The sequence below is a fragment of the Urocampus carinirostris genome, chromosome 1, assembly GCF_059441175.1.
Source record: "Urocampus carinirostris isolate Australia breed hairy pipefish chromosome 1, RoL_Ucar_1.0, whole genome shotgun sequence".
Lineage (NCBI taxonomy): Eukaryota > Metazoa > Chordata > Actinopteri > Syngnathiformes > Syngnathidae > Urocampus > Urocampus carinirostris.
Window position 1 is genome coordinate 21958303 of NC_142349.1, and position 18142 is coordinate 21976444.

General features: G+C 40.3%; 1 protein-coding gene across 3 annotated transcripts; it reads right to left on the bottom strand.

Annotated features, from left to right (window-relative positions):
• Positions 1 to 708: 708 nt before the first annotated feature.
• On the bottom strand, positions 709 to 17881 carry raver1 (ribonucleoprotein, PTB-binding 1). Of its 3 annotated transcripts, XM_088330239.1 has the most exons (15): positions 17780 to 17840; positions 17492 to 17716; positions 16544 to 16610; positions 13888 to 14357; positions 11542 to 11733; positions 11299 to 11419; positions 11138 to 11238; positions 10350 to 10431; positions 10083 to 10261; positions 8601 to 8682; positions 8382 to 8518; positions 5150 to 5221; positions 4944 to 5066; positions 4704 to 4769; positions 709 to 1852 (listed from the first exon to the last, which is right to left on the bottom strand). In XM_088330239.1, the coding sequence occupies exons 1-15, from the start codon at positions 17795 to 17797 to the stop codon at positions 1706 to 1708; spliced, it is 2082 nt and encodes a 693-aa protein (XP_088186365.1). In that variant the 5' UTR covers positions 17798 to 17840; the 3' UTR covers positions 709 to 1705. The 3 variants fall into 3 exon arrangements, with proteins under 3 accessions (XP_088186365.1, XP_088186357.1, XP_088186349.1); XM_088330231.1 differs by having other exon boundaries at positions 10350 to 10428; positions 17492 to 17881; XM_088330223.1 differs by having other exon boundaries at positions 17492 to 17881.
• Positions 17882 to 18142: the final 261 nt, after the last annotated feature.

Here is an 18142-nt window from a genome sequence, read left to right on the forward strand (position 1 = left end):
ACAGCAATGCTAAATGAGAACCTCCACCACAAGAGCCGCTGCAGTAAAAAACACGAACCTGGCTAGAAAAAAATAAATAAATGGGCAGGACGGGCAAGCTGACCAAACAACACTGTGTGCAACTTACAGGAGCCAAACAGAAGCAAACAAAATAGGAAAGCATTCTGCAGCCCCGACACTAACAAGGAGCTAGCCAGGCAATGTTACACCAACTGCGACATGCGGCGATAAACACAAAAAAAAGAAGGAACACACGTAACGGCTGCAAGTCTACTTACCCTATTCGGCTTTTGGAGGCTGACGTGACGGTAATCAGTTTCAATTTATCCACGCAGAAATACAGTATGCAATTGCTGTTCACCACAATCGTCATCGGTTTCGGTGCTGCCTCAAAAGTTAACGGGATTCGCTATGTTAGAAGTGATGCATTCCACAGCTCTAGAGGAAACAAGCTAGATGGGTCAAGTTTAAGACTAATCTTGCCGCGTCCTCGGGCGTGTAATCTATCTGCATAATTTTGGGGGGGAAACAACACATTTTGTGGTTATTTTATAAGAAAAAAATAGTCTTTGTGAATACCATTAAGGTACTGCAAGATGATACTTAAAAAAAGGTGCTCCAGGTAAATTTTTAAATTATAACCAGCTAACAAAAAAAAAAAAAAAAAAAAAAAAAAAAAACAAGAACAAAAAAGACTCGACAGCGAGGCATGCTTAAATAACATTTACTTTCTCTGGCACTTACAAATTACAGCAACATCAGTTACAAGAATAATCAAGTCAATGGAGGCGATGGACTTCAAGTTATGGACCTTTGTGTCGCATGGTCAGTCAGCAACAACAAACTGAAAATTCACTCCTAAGTACAGGACCAGAAGAGATCCTGGTTGCAGATGCGAGAGAAAAGGGTAAAACTACAGTATTTACACAGCAAATACAATACAGTGACGGGAACGGCTGACACTGGGAAGGAACCGCGTCAAGGTTCAAGGTAGTCAGTCATCTTCTTGGAGGTAATGGGTTTTCATCATTTAAAATATTCTTCTTCTAAAAAAAAAAAAAAATGTATATATACAGACTTGAAAAGGGAGACTGATGCATGGTTTGGACTGTCAAAGTAACCTTCTGGACAAAAAAAAAAAAAAATAAAAAAAATAATTTATATATATATATATATATATATATATATATATATATAGTGTGAACAGTTTGTGTTTAATGTACTGAACTTGTGGATGTGGAGAAGGGTGTGGACCAATAAAAGTACAAATAAAATTTAAAAAAAAGCAGGGTAAGGTGCGGCACCAGGAAGTGGGGCGTACCAGAACAGGTGGGGGTAGAAGGAAAAAGGGGGGTGGGTGGTTTACATTCACAATGGAGGCATCCCTTTTTTTCAACAATCTGAAAGACACTTGAGTGACATCAACAACAAAAAATGGCAACACATTTGCCAACACCACACACAAGGGAAAAAAAGGAATGATGTCATTTGATTTCAACTACCACCATTAATAAATTTAATAGAGCTATTTAAGACAATCGAAAATTTGCAACACACTAAAAACTATATACAAACACACAAAAAGAAAAGAGGACAACGACCAAAAAAACTCCCATAACAGTCAATCGGAAGGAGTATTTGTCCCCTGTAGGAGATCTGAATCAAATCCTTCTGGTGGCACTAGCTTGTGGTTTGGTTCTCCCTCTCAGAAGATGCGCTTGCGCTTCAAGTAGGAGTCGGCGTAATGGCCGCCAAGGCCCTGGGAGTGCTGGCCCACGTAGCCTCCCTCGGGGCTCGGCTCCGGGGACGGGATGAGGCGCGAGAGGACGCGCTTGTGGTTCCCGACAGGGGTCTAAAATGACGTGAGGGGGAAAACCCGTTGAGTTGATGGGATAGTTTTGGATCTAGGATATGTTTTGGACTTTGTGTTAACCAAACGGAGGCAGGCTGGAAGGACTTTGTGTCATCTTTGTCAGGGTGGGTAACAAAGTACCGTATTTTCCGCACTGTATTCTGTGTAGCACTATTTAGCTATTCTATATAACAAGCTACAGTGGGCATTTGCACGTCACACTGGGTATTTGTATATTGTATTCTTTTGGCTTTATTATTGTACTGTTCTCAGCTCAGGGATGCTGCTGGAAATTTGAATTTCCCTTCGGGGATGAATAAAGTATCTATCTATAAGGCGCACCTAAAAGTCTTAATTTTTTTCAAAAGCTGACCATGCGCCTTATAATACAGTGCGCCTTATGTATGGATCAATATTAAGTCGCAAAGTCTTGCAACTAATGCAAGCAGCCGCCGACTAAATTTTCCCCCGAACGCGAAGTAGACCGCGGTGTATGCTGGGATTTATATACCGGCGTTTCATTGGCTAACCAATGTGTCAATCATCATTTGAATCGATCACTATTGGCTAAAGTTATTCGGAGGTAAGGGGGGGCGGATTCTTTTTATCATTTACAGGCTCGCATAGGCTAAAGAGGCAAAACAAAGCCTGCAATTGGCCGAAAAAGATGTGTCAATCATCATTTGAATCGATCGCTATTGGCTTAAGTTATTCGGAGGTAAAGGGGGCGGATTTTTTTTATCATTTACAGGCTCGCATAGGCTAAAGGGGCAAAACAAAGCCTGCAATTGGCCGAAAAAGATGAATGTGAATAGCAAGTTTGGTTGTCTACGGCATAGAGGAAACATGTTTTACCATTCTGTATTTGTAAATATTTTACTCTCCTGGATTTACTACACTCACGGATATAAGAGGACCATGGTTGCACATTATTATTGAACGCAACGACTTCGGTGAGCTACTCCGGCTATATATTTTCTCAGTATCTTGTTTCAGAGTGATCTAGATGTTTCTCTGATGGGTCTTTTTTAAATTAAACTCAATTCCAAGTGTTTATTGTCATATGCACAGTAAAGTTGCGAGCGAAAAAGAAAATAGAAACTAAGGAATGGTTGGCATTTCTTGAATCCCAAGACTTTAACCTTCCGAATGATATTTGGAACGATGCATTTGAGTGACATCGTACGGACACCGCATCCGCAGGTGTCTACGACACGTATTTGCTTCTTTGCAAGCTTTCGGAATGTTAAGGGGGTAATAAGTTTGACTGAACTATGACTGTTTTGTTGACGTTCCCATTGTAATCCGGTGCGCCTTATGTATGGAAGATATAGGACCAAAAACTATTTTTGGGGGGTGCGCCCTATAACCCGGTGCGCCCTATAGTGCGGAAAGTACGGTAGTAGTAAATTGTGAACGTGGTTTGACTAAGCAAAAGTCCCATTGCTCAACTAGCAAAACGGCAACATTTTTGCAACTCTTGAGGGTAATTAATGCTCATGAAAGCTTCTGAAAATGAAAAGACAAAAGATAATTCTTCTGTGCATTTTGTTTTATTGTTTGACGTCTGAGGATTTCATAAAATATCAACAACTATCCCACTAAAAACATGTATCCCTTCTGCTGTTAGTTGAGATCGTTACTTTTGTTGTTAATATTGGTTTCAAAATAAGAGTTTGTAAAAATGACATAAAATACTGCAAATGAAGAGGATACGGATATTTTTACCCTCAGCTATATAAAGTGGTCACTGTTCGGAATCAAGTGATCATTATTCAAATTCCATTCAGTTCTATAGTTTCTTGGATCGAGGATATGTTTTGGACTTTAAGTGCTGCGTCAGTCAACCAAACGGAAGCAGGCTGGAAGGACTTTGTGTCATCTTTGTCAGGGTGGGTAACAAAGTAGTAGTAAATTGTGAACGTGGTTTGGCTAAGCAACGGTCCCATCTTTTATATCAACATATTCATCTTAGAAGTCCTAATGCAGAACATTTATCATTCGTCTTTTTATCATAACTTGGGGAACCCAGAAAGAATGGTCAGGAAATGATAACAAGCGACGCCACACTGGCATGTGTATTCTGATTTTGATAAGAGACACGGTAGCAAATGTTATGACATGTCTTTTGTTTTACTTCAGAGAGAGAGAGCACACAAAGCTAATAAGCTCATCCACATACTTAAAACTTAACAATACAATTTTGTGTATTAGATTTTTGTTATTAATTTGCCAAACCGCTTATTCTTACCAGGGTGGAGCGCACCCTGGGGCTGTAGGCAAGGGACAGGTATTTGGATCCCAGCCAATCACAGGTTTATTCATATAGCATTTATGGAATTTAAATCCCTCTCAATTGCAGATTCCTGAACTGGTTCATGTAAAATGCATCACACATAAGAAATCTAACCCAGACCCGTATTGAAAAATTGTAATGTCTTTAAACTCATGCAAACAAAGAATTTATGTAAAATGTATTGAAAATAAAAATGAATCCATACAAATATTAATCAAGTAATGCAACAATATGGAGTGTAGTCTTGTTGTGTGTGTGTGTGTGATGAAAATCGCCTTTCAACCGATCAAATGAACAGAAAATTACCGGAACCACTAACCTTGATTTAGAATTTTGACTGAACATTTTATTGTGGTTATTTTGAGTGTTTTATTAATCAAGTTCATATCTACAAACAATTATTTGTCTACTATTATCTTCTTAGCATAGCCCTCCTTTACAAAGCTGGCTGTATCACACTTGTGATCCAAAGGTGTTCACCAACCTTATTTGAATCAGTCTAAGTGTTGCAAAAATCTGTGCGCTTTTATTTTTTTTTCTGTAAAGAGAAGTTACCTTCATTGTGTTGACAAGTCCTGGAGGACAGCCAGAGGTGTGATTCACTGGAGGCATCCCCACAGCCTGAGGTCAAACAAAACAACTGAGTGTGTGGGATTTAGTGCACACGCATCTCTTATGTTGATTGAACACTTTGCACTTTCTTTGCCACACACGGGCACAAGTACAAGAATCGATATTGCAGCAGTAAAGAGAAACCCTATAAAATAAAGTGACATCGGCTTTAGACTCACTCACCCGATTGAGCTGGCTGGAAGGCAGGCAACCATTAGCAGAGGCGTCCGAGCTAAAATACAAGGACGGAGGAGGGCTGTGCGGGAAAGTGAAGTGGCACTGACTCAAGTCCGACGGACAAGAGAGCTGTAGAAAATCAGAAGAGTCTCATACTACCGCCAAGGCACCATCCATTTCATTTCATTCGGATAATTAAAGTGTGGAGGTACCTGCTGTCTGAAGCCTGTCAAGTCACCCATGTGGAGGTTTTCCTGCTCCTCATACAAGTGCTGCAGCTGATCCTGACCACACAAAGATATTGGTGAAATCAACTCGTAATTAAACGGGTTATGAAATAAGTCTTAAATGGACATCAAAAGCTAAAGCTTAGCACATAAGAATGTTCAAGTGGGTTTTCTATGTTACACTATACCTACAGTGCATGCCCAAAGTCAAGTCAAATTTATTTATACAGCCCTTAATCACAAAAATGTCTCAAAGGACTGCACAGTACAATGACACAATTACCTGATCTTAAACCAACATGCGGGAAAGGAACAACTCAAAACCTCAGCGTGAGGAAAAAGAGAAACCTTGAGAAGGGACCTCACAAGTGGTATCCCCCTTTTAGGATGACCAGGGTGAATTACATTTAGCATTACAGTACACAAACATAGTAAACACTAGGTAACATGTTGAAAATTTGTCCGGAAAGTGCATGACAGCAGCGACCCCCCCAGCCTGTAAATTAATCCGGAAAGTCTATAACAGCCACGACGCAGCTTCCCATCTCTGCCAGCTGGTCCATGCAAGCGTTCACATGCTTCAGGTCAAATGCTGGTCCGCTGACTCATCTCAAACAAAATAAACTCAATCAATTTTAATCCACTAAACAAATCATATCCATGGAAAACTGGGGTAAAAAAAAAAAAAAAAAAAAAAGTATTCAACCATCAAAAATTCAAAACTAACTCTTTTTACCCAAGCATGAAGATGGGCCAGGACTTAAAAGGTGAGAAGGGTGCAGAGGAAATACAACGTTTGTGTGCTTGTTCCTCAGCTCAAACTAAGCAGGACATAAGCATAGTTGAATACAAGCGGCCATGATTCAAATAATTTATTGACAACTAAGAACACAATACTAACGCTTTAAAGTCCAATTTATCATCAGATAAACACAGTTGTTTTCCACGTCATGCTTTTTTGCGTTTATATCTACAGGGTGGCTTTCCGTTTTCTCCATTCTCCAACATTCGCCTCAGGTACCGTGAATTAAAAAAGGTGTGATAATGAGAAGATCTAACGTGTGTTACAACTCGAAGTCTTGCCCGCGCAAACTACACTGATTTTAATTGAAACGGACCACCTCTATTGCCCGATTCACTCTGGGAAATTTCACATTACCCCCACTGTCCACCTCAAAAGGTTTTACCCTCTGAAAGTTCACGTAGGTCGCCCATTTTTAGTTTTGAATGGCGAATTTCTCCAGAAGGTGAGAGATTTTCATGCCTTCAAAAAGATTATTTCGTAACATGGGCCAGATTTGACTAAGGCCAGCAATAGCTAGATATGCATTGCATTTCATGCAGTAAGGTCTCTGCAATTGCCAATTTTGACCAGCTCCACTGTCATCTTCCCTAAAAAGGCAGGACCATTGTGTAAAATACTTCAATTTGATCAACGACGCGGATAAGTTTGCCGGCCTAACAAAATTAGTCGAACCAATCATGACAAGAGATGAAAATGTAATCATTGACATGTGATTGGTTTCCACAAGCTGATATAATTGTTAGTTTTTCCTCTTGTTGTTGCGTTTTTTTTTTAAAAAGGAAAACGAGGGTAATTCTACATGCGCACTGCTAGTCCCAGCATCATCAGAAAACATTTTCAGGTTTTGTTTCTTGTTTTCGTCACAGGTCAATTTCCACCCCAAAACAAGATTTGGGTATGTGATTGACTGGCCAAAACAGGCGAATATCTAAGGATTCAACGAGAGATACTATCCAAATTATTTATAAAGCATTTTTAAATAGCTGCTGCAGTGCTTCAGAAAAAAATTCAGTGTACAATAAGACAATAGAATACCCTCCTTTATGCCACCCAACAACACAAAACACAGGCACACACAATGGTTAAAATTAAAAACATTATGCGATGAGGGAAAAGCAATTGTCGGAACGAGCGCAATTCACTTTTTGGCGGCCAAAATGGCAAGAAGCGCTACCTTAATTTTTTGCATGGCCCTTAACGAATAGGCATAATTAATTTGTAATCCATGCACAAATACACATTTCATAGTGCCCTGTTTAGTTGTAGCATGCACCTGTCCGATTGGACGCGACGCAAAGGTGTCAATGCCGCTTCATAGGACAATGCCGTACAAACTACGGTATTGCCAGCTGCGGTTAATTACGAGGGGAGATGAAAGGCAATGGGAAAGCAAAGCCACCAGAAAGCAGTGTCACCGTCATTTTTAAGAGACTTGTAGAGAAACATAGCAACAATTTCAAGCATTTGCAAGCACTTTACTCAAAATTCAAGCACTTTTAGTATTTGAATACCTTATTAAATTTAAACCTTCATGACTTTTAAGCACCCGTACAAACCCTAGATATTAAAAACATGATCATACAGAAAAGCCTCTTACTGTAGTGGTCCATGTCTAATTGGGTAACTTTGCAATGCCATTTACTTTCTTTCACGTTTTGCATTTTGAAAATTGGCTATGGCACAAATGTTCGGGTTTTAAAGTTTTATTTAGAGTGGTGTCGTTGTGGAATTTGTTTTTGTTCCTTATGTAGAATGAGTTGGACATTGGTAGGACCGGAGTGTGCCACAAAGTAGGTGTGGTGGGTCTCTGTGCCGATTGCCGTTGAACTGGCCTCCCAAGAATAAACAGTAAAAACACTGGACCTGTGGCAACCCCTTTGGAAACACGACTTCATGTTCTGAATGGGATACGGCATAGAACCAGAGTCTCGACACCATGGTCACAACAGAGTTGACGTCATACCGAGCTGAGCTGTAAGAAAGCAGGTTATGGCTCACTCGCTCAGCTCAAACACGTCCAATTCCCATCAATATATATATATATATATATATATATATATATATAGCCGCTGCAGTGCTTAGCGTATATATATATGCACACATGTATATATATCAATATATAGAAGAAAAGGGCCATTTGTTTCAGGTTTTACTCATTGAATTGTTGCTAGAGAATAAGAAAAAGGCTGGGGGAAAAATAACTAAGATGTATATTGTGATTCAAACCTTGGGATGACTTCTAAAAGGACTCCAATTATAATGATAGAAGATACGAGTTAAAAATTATTGATAGAAGCATCCAAAGATGGGCGTTTTCTATAAGCTTTTGGGCTTCAAAAAGTCACCCTTTTTCTTTCCAGGTGATTTTTGTTCACTTTGTGATGTGATGTCTGTTGCTATTTTGAAGATCACCTGATGCAGAGGAGGATATTCTGCATTGTAAGAGTCTTGATAGCGCAGGTTGCTGTTGGGGTGCATGCTGAAGTGCTGGTTGGAAACATTACTAAGAGTGGGTCTCTTCCTGTACGGGTGAGGTCTACAGTTTGCTCCTGGAGGACATAAGTCAGTGTATTGAGAGCCAGCAAGAGGAAAATTGACTGAAATGAGTATTTGAGCAAAAAGGATATTCACCTGAGGTAAAGGTATTGTTGATTGCGAGAGAGTAGTTCTGGGGAGGTGTAACATTTTTGGTTTGCTCCCCTGGAGTGGCAACCTTGAAAAGGTATTGTGTAGAGTATATCATTCTTAGACCGTGTGGCCTTTCACTTTGATAAGGAATCAATTTCAGGTGGCTATGTTTTTTAAATATTTACATCACAAAACAATGCAGATTATAAGTATTTGATTTCAGAAAGCCCTACCTGCATATTCTTTATTACTAATGGTGCTGTTTAAAATACCGTATTTTCCGCACTATAAGGCGCACCTAAAAGCCTTTATTTTTTTCAAAAGCTGACCATGCGCCTTATAATACAGTGCGCCTTATTTATGGATCAATTTTAAAATTGCAAAGTTTTCCAACTAACTTGCAGCCGCCGACTAGATTTTCCCTCGAACGCCAAGTAGTACGCGGTGTATGCTAGGATTTATTTACCGGCGTTTCATTGGCTAACCAATGTGTCAATCATCATTTGAATCGATCACTATTGGCTAAAGTTATTCGGAGGTCAAGGGGCGGATCCTTTTTATCATTTACAGGCTGGCATTGGCTTAAACGGCAAACAAAGCCTGCAATTGGCCGAAAAAGATGCGTCAATCATCAGTTGAATCGATCACTATTGGCTCAAGTTATTTGGAGGTCAAGAGGCGGATCCTTTTTATTATTTACAGGCTGGCATTGGCTTAAACGTCAACACAAAGCCTGCAATTGACCAAAAAAGATGAATGTTTATGGCACGTGGCTGACGGCATAGAGAAAGCATTTTTTTCTATTCTGTATTTGTAAATATTTTATTCTCCTGGATTTACTACCCTCACGGATATAAGAGGACATTGCCTGCACATTATTATGAACACAACGACTTCGGTGAGCTATTCCAGGTTTTATATTGTCCCTGTATCTTGTTTCAGACTGAACTCGATGTTTCTGTGATAAGCGGTGCAGATAATGGATAGAATGGAGTGTCTATTTTTAAATTAAACTCAATTCCAAGTGTTTATTGTCATATGCACAGTAAAGTTGCGAGCGAAAAAGAAAATGGATACTAAGGAATGGTTAGCATTTCTTGAATCCCAAGACTTTAACCTTCCGAATGATGGAACGATGCATTTGAGTGACATCTTACGGACACCGCATCCGCACGTGTTCTCGACACGTATTTGCGTCTTTGCAAGCTTTCGGAATGTTAAGGGGGTAATAAGTTGGACTGAACTATCTGACTGTTTTGTCCACGTTCCCATTGTAGCGCCTTAAAATTCGGTGCGTCTTATGTATGTCAAAAATAGGACCAAAAACTATTTTTTCGGGGTGTGCCCTATAACCCGGTGCGCCTTATAGTGCGGAAAATACGGTACATATTCGGTGTTTGTAGGTGTGAAGAGAAGGAATTTCAGAAGATTAAAAGCCAAAATGAGGCGTGAAGTTTCGTGGGCTGACATGCGGTAAGGTCTTACCGCTGATGCTGAGAGTACATCTGGCCCCATGATGCCGCCCAGCAGCGGCACAGACAGACCCTGCAGAGTGGGTGACGGAGTCTGAGGGAAGCTAGGAGACTCCTGATCTCTGGCCATTGCCCTGTCTAAAGGTGCCGGCTTTAAAGAGGGAACTGGGTCAATACCAGAGATGACAGACCCTGCATGGTAAATTACGCAAATTATCGAACATATTTATTTTTGCATTTTTCAATTAAAATCAAGGAGTGACCGTGAGATGATTCAGACCTTGGGACAAATCTCCAAGCAGATGGAGTCCCTGCTGGATGGGCAGTGGAGCCAGAGGATTCTCTGTCAGTAGCCCCGCCTGCTGGGTAAAGATAGGAAGGAGCAGTGCTTCAACGGCATGGGAAGGTTACAAGCAGTGCAGCGGCATTAAAGTACTCAATACACACACACACACACACACACACACAACCTTTTAGTTGGCTAGGAGCAATTTATGCAAATGTATTGAAGAATCACCAAACATGTAAATACACTCACCACCCAGCGGCCAGCTTTGAAAAGTAGCTTTCATTCGGTTTTAACGTTGGAATTGTGAGGCAAAGTGTGCGTGCGAGTGTATGAGTGACTCCATAGATTGTCCTGCATTTCATGTAAAATAAGATGCAGCGGAAATGTGATGTAGCTAAACAAATAGCCTTATCCTCAAAAAGGCAGAACTGTTTTTACCACACTTGTACTGAGCTCATCAATTGAAGCAGGCATACCTAATGAAGCAGTAGGTGAGTGAATGTCCTAGTTTGTTACATGAAGGTGTTTCGGGGTGTGAACAAAAAGAAAGCACTTCATACGGTCAGACACAAACCCCATGAGCACTCACACAAACCAATAGAGGGCTTTGGTGACTGTACAGCACCTGAGCCCAAAGAAGAGGATTTCCCCAAAAGGCTTGCTGATGGCAAAGTGGTAAGAACAGGAGAGTATGAGTATGGTAGAGAGAAACAATAAAACCATCTGAGTGATTGGTTGTTGAGTTTTTGGGAGAATGAGAGAGGAGAGGCGTTGGGCACCTGCTGGGCTTTTGCCTGGTTTTGTAACAGCAACTGGAGCAACATTGTAGGTAGCGCTGGATTGGCCAGTAGTGGCATGTTGGGGGCTGCCCCGAGAAGACCTGTGTGACAGAATTTGAAGCTTAGCAAAGGAAACAATAAATCAGTGACGGGAAATTCACCTTGTTTATTGCCATGCGAGAGAGAGTTGAGCAACATCTGAAGGGTGGCAGGGTTGTTTAGACCTGAAAGGATCTGGATGGCAGTGGGGTCAGGGAGGAGACCCTTGCCCCTGTTTGCTGACTGTTTGAAATATTAGAACAACTGTGTTTAAATTGTGAATTTAAAAAAATACATCTTCATCATCCAAATGATGATTATTGAAGAAAGTGCGCTGTATTACAAAGTGGATTTGGTGCACCTACCATGGTCTGGGCTGCAATCAAAGCAGCAAGCATGCTTCTGCCAGGTGGACCAGGGGCACAAAAAGACACTCTGATGTGTGTGCTGCCCACCAAGCGGCCATCTGTTAGCTGCTGAGCCTCCTCGGCCATCTCAGCTGAGGCAAACTCCAGCACTGCAAAACGCCGGAAACTGCCATCTTGGCCCTGGACCAACTGTATGGGGTTGGAAACATTGTCATGAAAAATAAAACTGGGTGTTTATAGCATTTTAAGGACGTTCCAAGCCAATTTTTCCAGTAACTTTAAAAGAAAGAAATCCGGTGTGAATCAAGTATTTTGCAGAACCATATTTATATGTGCTATTTACATATGTGATTTTTAATCTTGAGTGTGTATTTATCAAGACAGTATTTTTAGAACTTGAGTAAATCGAAAATACGAATTTGTGGTTCTGAACAATTTTTGTGTAAATATTTGTTTTCGACAAATATTTTTAGGTGCAGGAATGTCGTCACATTACGATTTAGCACTTGGAATTCTAAAATTTTTGCATGGCTCATAATAAATGTGTTTAGAATTGATATGAAATCCTTGCACTACTACAAATTTCATAGGGCCCCATTAAGGTTTAGCAGACACCTTTAAAAAAATAAATTAAAAAAATTACCAACAAAGGTAATACCAGACCAGAATCTTGTCTAAAAAAAACGACTACCATTGCAGAGACAAACACGGTAATTCTAGAATCATCTGAACGACACCACCTAGGTCAGTCAGGTGGTCATTGCCATAGAAACCAGGAATGCTTGGGTGGTTCTATGCAATCTAGGCAAAATGCTCGTTCACGTGAAAATACATTTCCAAGTCATAGTACACGCCTAAACAGCAGGTGGCACCATTACACCTATGCCCAATACATTGTACAGCAAATACATACAATGTCGGTAAATTATTTTCTGAAATTCTGATTGGATTTATTCTTGTATTGCTTCAATTAAAATATACTAACGTTAGCAGTATGCTCCACAACAAACTCCAGGGGTTACGACCCTTTAAATCTTGTTTGTACAATAGGCTACATTCCACGGATGACACAGGACCAACAACAAAAAAAAGTGTTTACGACTGCCTCAGAAAAATAGATTACCATGATAAAGTTTATTATTGCATTAAAGAAAACAAAAGTTTAAAAAATTCTGGATTCATGACTAACCAACTGAAATATTGCAAGCCTTTTATAATTTTGATATTGCTAAATATGGCTTAGAGCCTACTCGTATACTAGTTTACAGCTGGGATATAAATTTATCATCTCATCTCATCTCATCAGCTGCACCGCTTATCCTCAGTAGGGTCGCAGGGATACTGGAGCCCATCCCAGCAATCATCGGGCAGTGGGCACCCTGGACTGGTTGCCAGCCAATTGCAGGGCACACGGGGACAGACAACTCACTCGCTCAATCACACCTAGGGACAATTTGGACCGGCCAATTCACCTGAAATGCATGTTTTTTGAATGTGGGAGGAAACCGGAGTGCCCGGAAGAAACCCACGCAAGCACGGTGAGAACATACAAACTCCGCACAGTAAGGCCGGGAGCTGGATTTGAACCCACTCAGGAGGTTCCCACGACCTCAGAACTGTGCCGCACACGCGCTAACACTGCGCCGCATTGCTGATTATGAGATGAATTTATCATAATCAGCAATATTGAAACAATACAAGAATTTTAATTTTTCAGTTGTTTTGTAATGAATCCAGAATGCAAGTCTTTTTAAAATTGGATTACAGAAAATAGAGAATGTTAGAACAAGACTAATTTTCCGAGACAGCCCTATACCTTGTTTAATATAGAACTTTTTAAATGTAAATGTATTTGTATAATGCTTTATAATACTTTAACAATTATTCATATGTGAAGCGTCAATTTTCCGTTGCAATTATTTGTTCAACAGAAATTTAATTAAAAGAGGCTAAATGCAGCCGCTATTGAGCCCGAAGCACACAACACACATTTTACTTTGGTAATCAGGGACTGTAATATTAATATAACACATGTCACAAATGAAATCTGCAGTATTTAGCCCCCAAGGTCTAGTTCAGTAGACATTTTGCTAATAGATAATTTATAAAACTAAAAAAAAAAGTTTGACCCATATAGCACCAGTCATTAGCAGTGTTATTACTTATTACTGAGGTATTGTGCAAATTCTGCGTCACGTTAAAAATAGATAATGTCTTAATAAACATAAGACATTACTTTAACATGAATATGGAGGGCACCAATACCCAATCAATTATAGCCTTTATTCATTTATTTTTAATTGGGAAATTAAAGAAAGCATTGGTGGCATTGCAGAGTCTGACCTGACAGAATACTGGTGGGTGGGCATCAGCTAGAGCGTTGCGCAGGTCTTGGGCGGTCAGAACACTTTGAGGCAGGCGGTCCACACAGAGACACTTTGAGTGCAGAAGCGGGTAAGTGAGCGAGCCCACCTCAGTCCAGTGCACGTAAAGCATACGTGAGCCCAGCTGCTTCCCCAAGAGTTCTGACTTGGCTCGGGCTGCAGAGTCCTTCTTCATGTACTCCACAAAACCGTAGCCCTTGGAATGTCCACTGGACGCGCGGTACACCAGGAAGCAGCGTTCCAGGTTACCAAACGGACGGACCAGATCCTCAAACTGCTGCAGCGTGAAGGAACGTGGCAGATTCGCAATACACAGTAGTGCATCAGTGGGCTGCAGTTGTACAGAGAGGGTGCGATCACGCAGGGTGTGTTGGTGGAACTGCTTGATGGCACTCTGTGCCTGCTCGCCATTGAGCAGCGTCACAAATGCTGTGGGGTAAAATTGATGATTGAATTTGTTATCTGTCCTCTGACGATTCTTCGAAACATGCAAGTCGCATGACGCATTGGTTTGAAAATATTTGCACAGAAAAAAAAATTGCAAATTGTTGCATTAGTGTCTCGAGTCAGATACCTCAGTTAGTTTATTCAACCAATAATCTTCACATAAAAATCATCGGAAATTGTCTCGTTGTCTCGGCTCAGTGAGAATTTTAAAATTTAACAACATTCAACATTCCGAATATAAAACGAAAAACAGAAATTACAATTTACAATTATTAAAAATTCGGACAGCACTCGGGTAAAAATTGTTTGTAAACCTTTTAGTACCCTTGAATGACTTCAACCGTCTACCGCTCCGTAAATGATCATTACCAGGATGACTCTCTTCCTTAATATTTGAGGTACGTTTCAAAACTCTATCATTGTATATAGATTCCAGGGATGGCAGACCGGTGCCCACAATTTTTTTGTGATTCGACCAAACCAAACAATAATAGCAATACATGAGAATTGATGACATGAGCAATTTTTGTTTTTTGTTTGCATTGAGCAGCACAATTTTTGTTTGATCGTCTGTTTGAAATGGACTATTTTAGCCAATTGGTTTTGAAACACAAAATACATTATTAATTATATTAATTTACCCCGAAAAAAACTAAGATTAAAGGCAAACTAACATCAAATTTTTAAGCGCTAAATTTAGCATTGAAAAACATGCAATTGGGCTACTTCTGAAGAGTTATATTGCGTTTTTGGCAACATCTATTGGACCTATTAAAAATTGCAGGTCATTGCTTGACTTGAAGAGGCTCACTTTTTTCCTCATGCTTCTCTCAGCATCATCCCGCGGGCCAGATTCTATCTGTTGGCAGGTCTGGTCCGGCCCGCAAGCCATAGTTTGGTGAACCCTGATCAAAGTAAACCGGGAGAGAGTACCCAGAAAATGCTCCGATTAAAGGAGCTGTACGGAATTTGGAACTTTGTTACTCTCGGCCGCCATCACTTTCGAGCAGGCTTTTTCTTACTTTCACAATTTTTACGATACACTGAAAACATGGAAATGTAAGAGTAAAAAAAACTTGCAAAGGACAAAAATGAAATCCGTCTCTAGCCCTCCACCCAGGCCCTATTCCTCAAACCGAATAATAAGGACACCTCAAACGACGTACCCCACCTTTAATGACAGTCGAGGCTTTTAAGCGGACTATACCAAGTGACTGATTTGTAAAGTGGATCTAAAAGTTCAGGTTCTGAGTGAAGCCGTATAGGCAATAGTGAGATATGACGGTGTGCCTTGTTGGGTGGCTATTTGAGTAAGCTTTTGTTTTTGTATCGTGTCGTATTAATCAACACATGATTGTATTGTGAAGAAACAGGACTAGCGTCAATGATTTGCCCTATAATAAGGTATTTTTTCAAAAGGCATAGGAAGATTCTTAGATACTGTATATAGAAATAAATAAAACTTAGCTCCATCCTTATCAAAATTTGCACATGAAAAACTAATCCTTACATACTAACCATTCGCATTTATTGGCACCAAAGCCAGTATTGAAACACATTTTTGAAGTTTCAGCGTGTCAAATTAGCTGCAGTTTGCATTTTTAATAAATATACTGGCAAGACTCAGTGGAACTTTTCAAATCTAGGCTTAAAACACACTTGTGTATGGTTTGTTATTGCAATATCTGTTGCAGCCTGGTCATCCTGGAAGGGGGATTACCTCATGTGGGGTCCCTTCTCAAAGTTTCTTCATTTTCCTCATGTTGAAGTTTTTCCTTGCCCTCGTGTAGGTTTTAGATCAGGGGATAGTGTAATAATAGTCTGTGGTTTGCATTAATCTGTTGTCTGTGCAGCCCTTTGAGACTCCTTGTGATTAAGGGCTATACAAATAAACATGAGTTGACTTGAAACATGACAAGCTAGATCAGTTCCTGAGTTTTTGCCCCCCAATTACTTCCCAACAGTTGAATCGAACATAAAAAAATAAAACAAACCAAAAACCAGTATTAGTGTGCCAACATATTACTTTGGAATTTCTCAATTCTCTTATCACAGACGAGTGTAATACATACCGTAGCTAATAGTTGCCAATTATTATTAAAAAAAAAAAATCACTTCATTCCATTTGGTTTACCCCCAAAACTTTAAAATCTCTATCAATTACTAACCTGTGCCCTTGTATTTGTCTACAAAGCAGTACTTCATGCCATAATTCCTCAGCAGCTCGTGCACCTCCTGAAATGAGAAATAATAAATTTACCTGTACTCCTTCAAAAAAGCAGTATCCTTATAAAAATAGTAAGAAGAAAATATTGATTATGAAAACACTTATGAATGTGTACATTATGATGGATGACAGTGTCAGTCTTAGTTCAAATATTCAATTATTGTTTATGATCGATATGAGGGGCTAATGGGTTATAGTCCAGGGTGGTTGCTGCAATGACAGAGTCTTTGTTGAAGGGAGAAAAAATGTTCTACGCTGCGTTTGTCTATTCACAAATGAGCGGCGATGCTGTCGAGCATTTTCTGAAACGTTTTGTCCGCACACCTTCCATCTTTTGTTAGAACGAAACTCGCATCTCGAAACCCCAACAACTAAACACCCCCGTTTTCTCTGGACAATGGTATCGGCTTCAGGCCCCACCGATCGCCACGGGCCAGGCACGTTCTAATACAAGGGGATAGAAGAAGGGGGTAAAAATGACAGTACGAGCTTATCAGAGCAGGTGATGCGGTTTCATTTTACTTTGAGTGCAATTCGTAATCATAACAAAAATGTATAAAATGAGTGAGGAGATTCGTATTTTTAACTAAAACGGTGTCCAAACACTATAAATCAAAGACTGGGGTGTTTGAGAAACCCAACTGATGGCGCAACCCACACCTGTCATTTAGCAGACGGGCTACTAAACTAACATGGATAAAAGGTAAAAGTTACCATTGATTAGTTGGTTTGTACTGTTGCGTCTGGCTATTATGGGGGGCGAAGGGAGTGGTAATCAACGTAATTAATAACAAGATTAGCATGTCACAGCTCAGCTAGGTGAAAACTAGCCTAACGATCAATGTCATTAACTCATTCAGGGTAAAAAAAAAAAAAGTTTTAATCTAACCTGATTGTTGACGTCAGGCGGCAGATTTTTGATGATAATCTTCCTGCGGTTGTAAAACTCCCGGCAAGTTCTCTCCAAGCGGCTCTGAATTTCTTGGGGGCTGAGCGGTGTCCAGTCTTCGGCGGCCTTGCGTTGACCCTCGCGTCCCACTGTTAGGGTATCTTCGGCTTCGATATCTCCCGGCCTCCACGTTTCGCAGTGGGCGAAGTCGTAGTTTTCATAAAGCTGACGGGGGACATAACCGAGCCTTATAGTGTCTTTACTTTCTTCTGTTGCGTTTTCGCTCACCGAACCGACAGCCGCCATGATTTGACTTGGTCGAAGTTTTGGTTGTGCTGGGGAAAGCCAGTTGTCTCTCAGCAATTTAAACAATACAAACATGAGCACATCGCCATCTCTTATTGGACGAAAGCTTAGTGACGTCAGTAGGCGGGGCTTGGTCGTTTGAGTACTGCGTATAGCGGAACTAACCCGTTATGACGCTCAGGGGAAAGGTCCGTCGCTCTCGTGAGGACCGATCCTTTCTACAAAAATACTACTCCAAAAGGCCTACAACAGAAATACTGCAAAAGTTTTCCTATGAAAATATCACCAAAATACTATAAAAATATTACAAAATACGACAGATAAAAAACAAACATTCAAATCTGG

Coding starts and splice junctions, on each gene's coding strand:
- raver1 (XM_088330223.1), bottom strand. CDS start 17,872: ATGTTTGTATTGTTTAAATTGCTGAGAGACAACTGGCTTTCCCCAGCA. Junction 5,222..8,381: donor AATATCCTCCTCTGCATCAG/GTGATCTTCAAA, acceptor TTGTGTGGTCAG/GATCAGCTGCAGCACTTGTA. Junction 5,067..5,149: donor TGACAGGCTTCAGACAGCAG/GTACCTCCACAC, acceptor GATTTTCTACAG/CTCTCTTGTCCGTCGGACTT.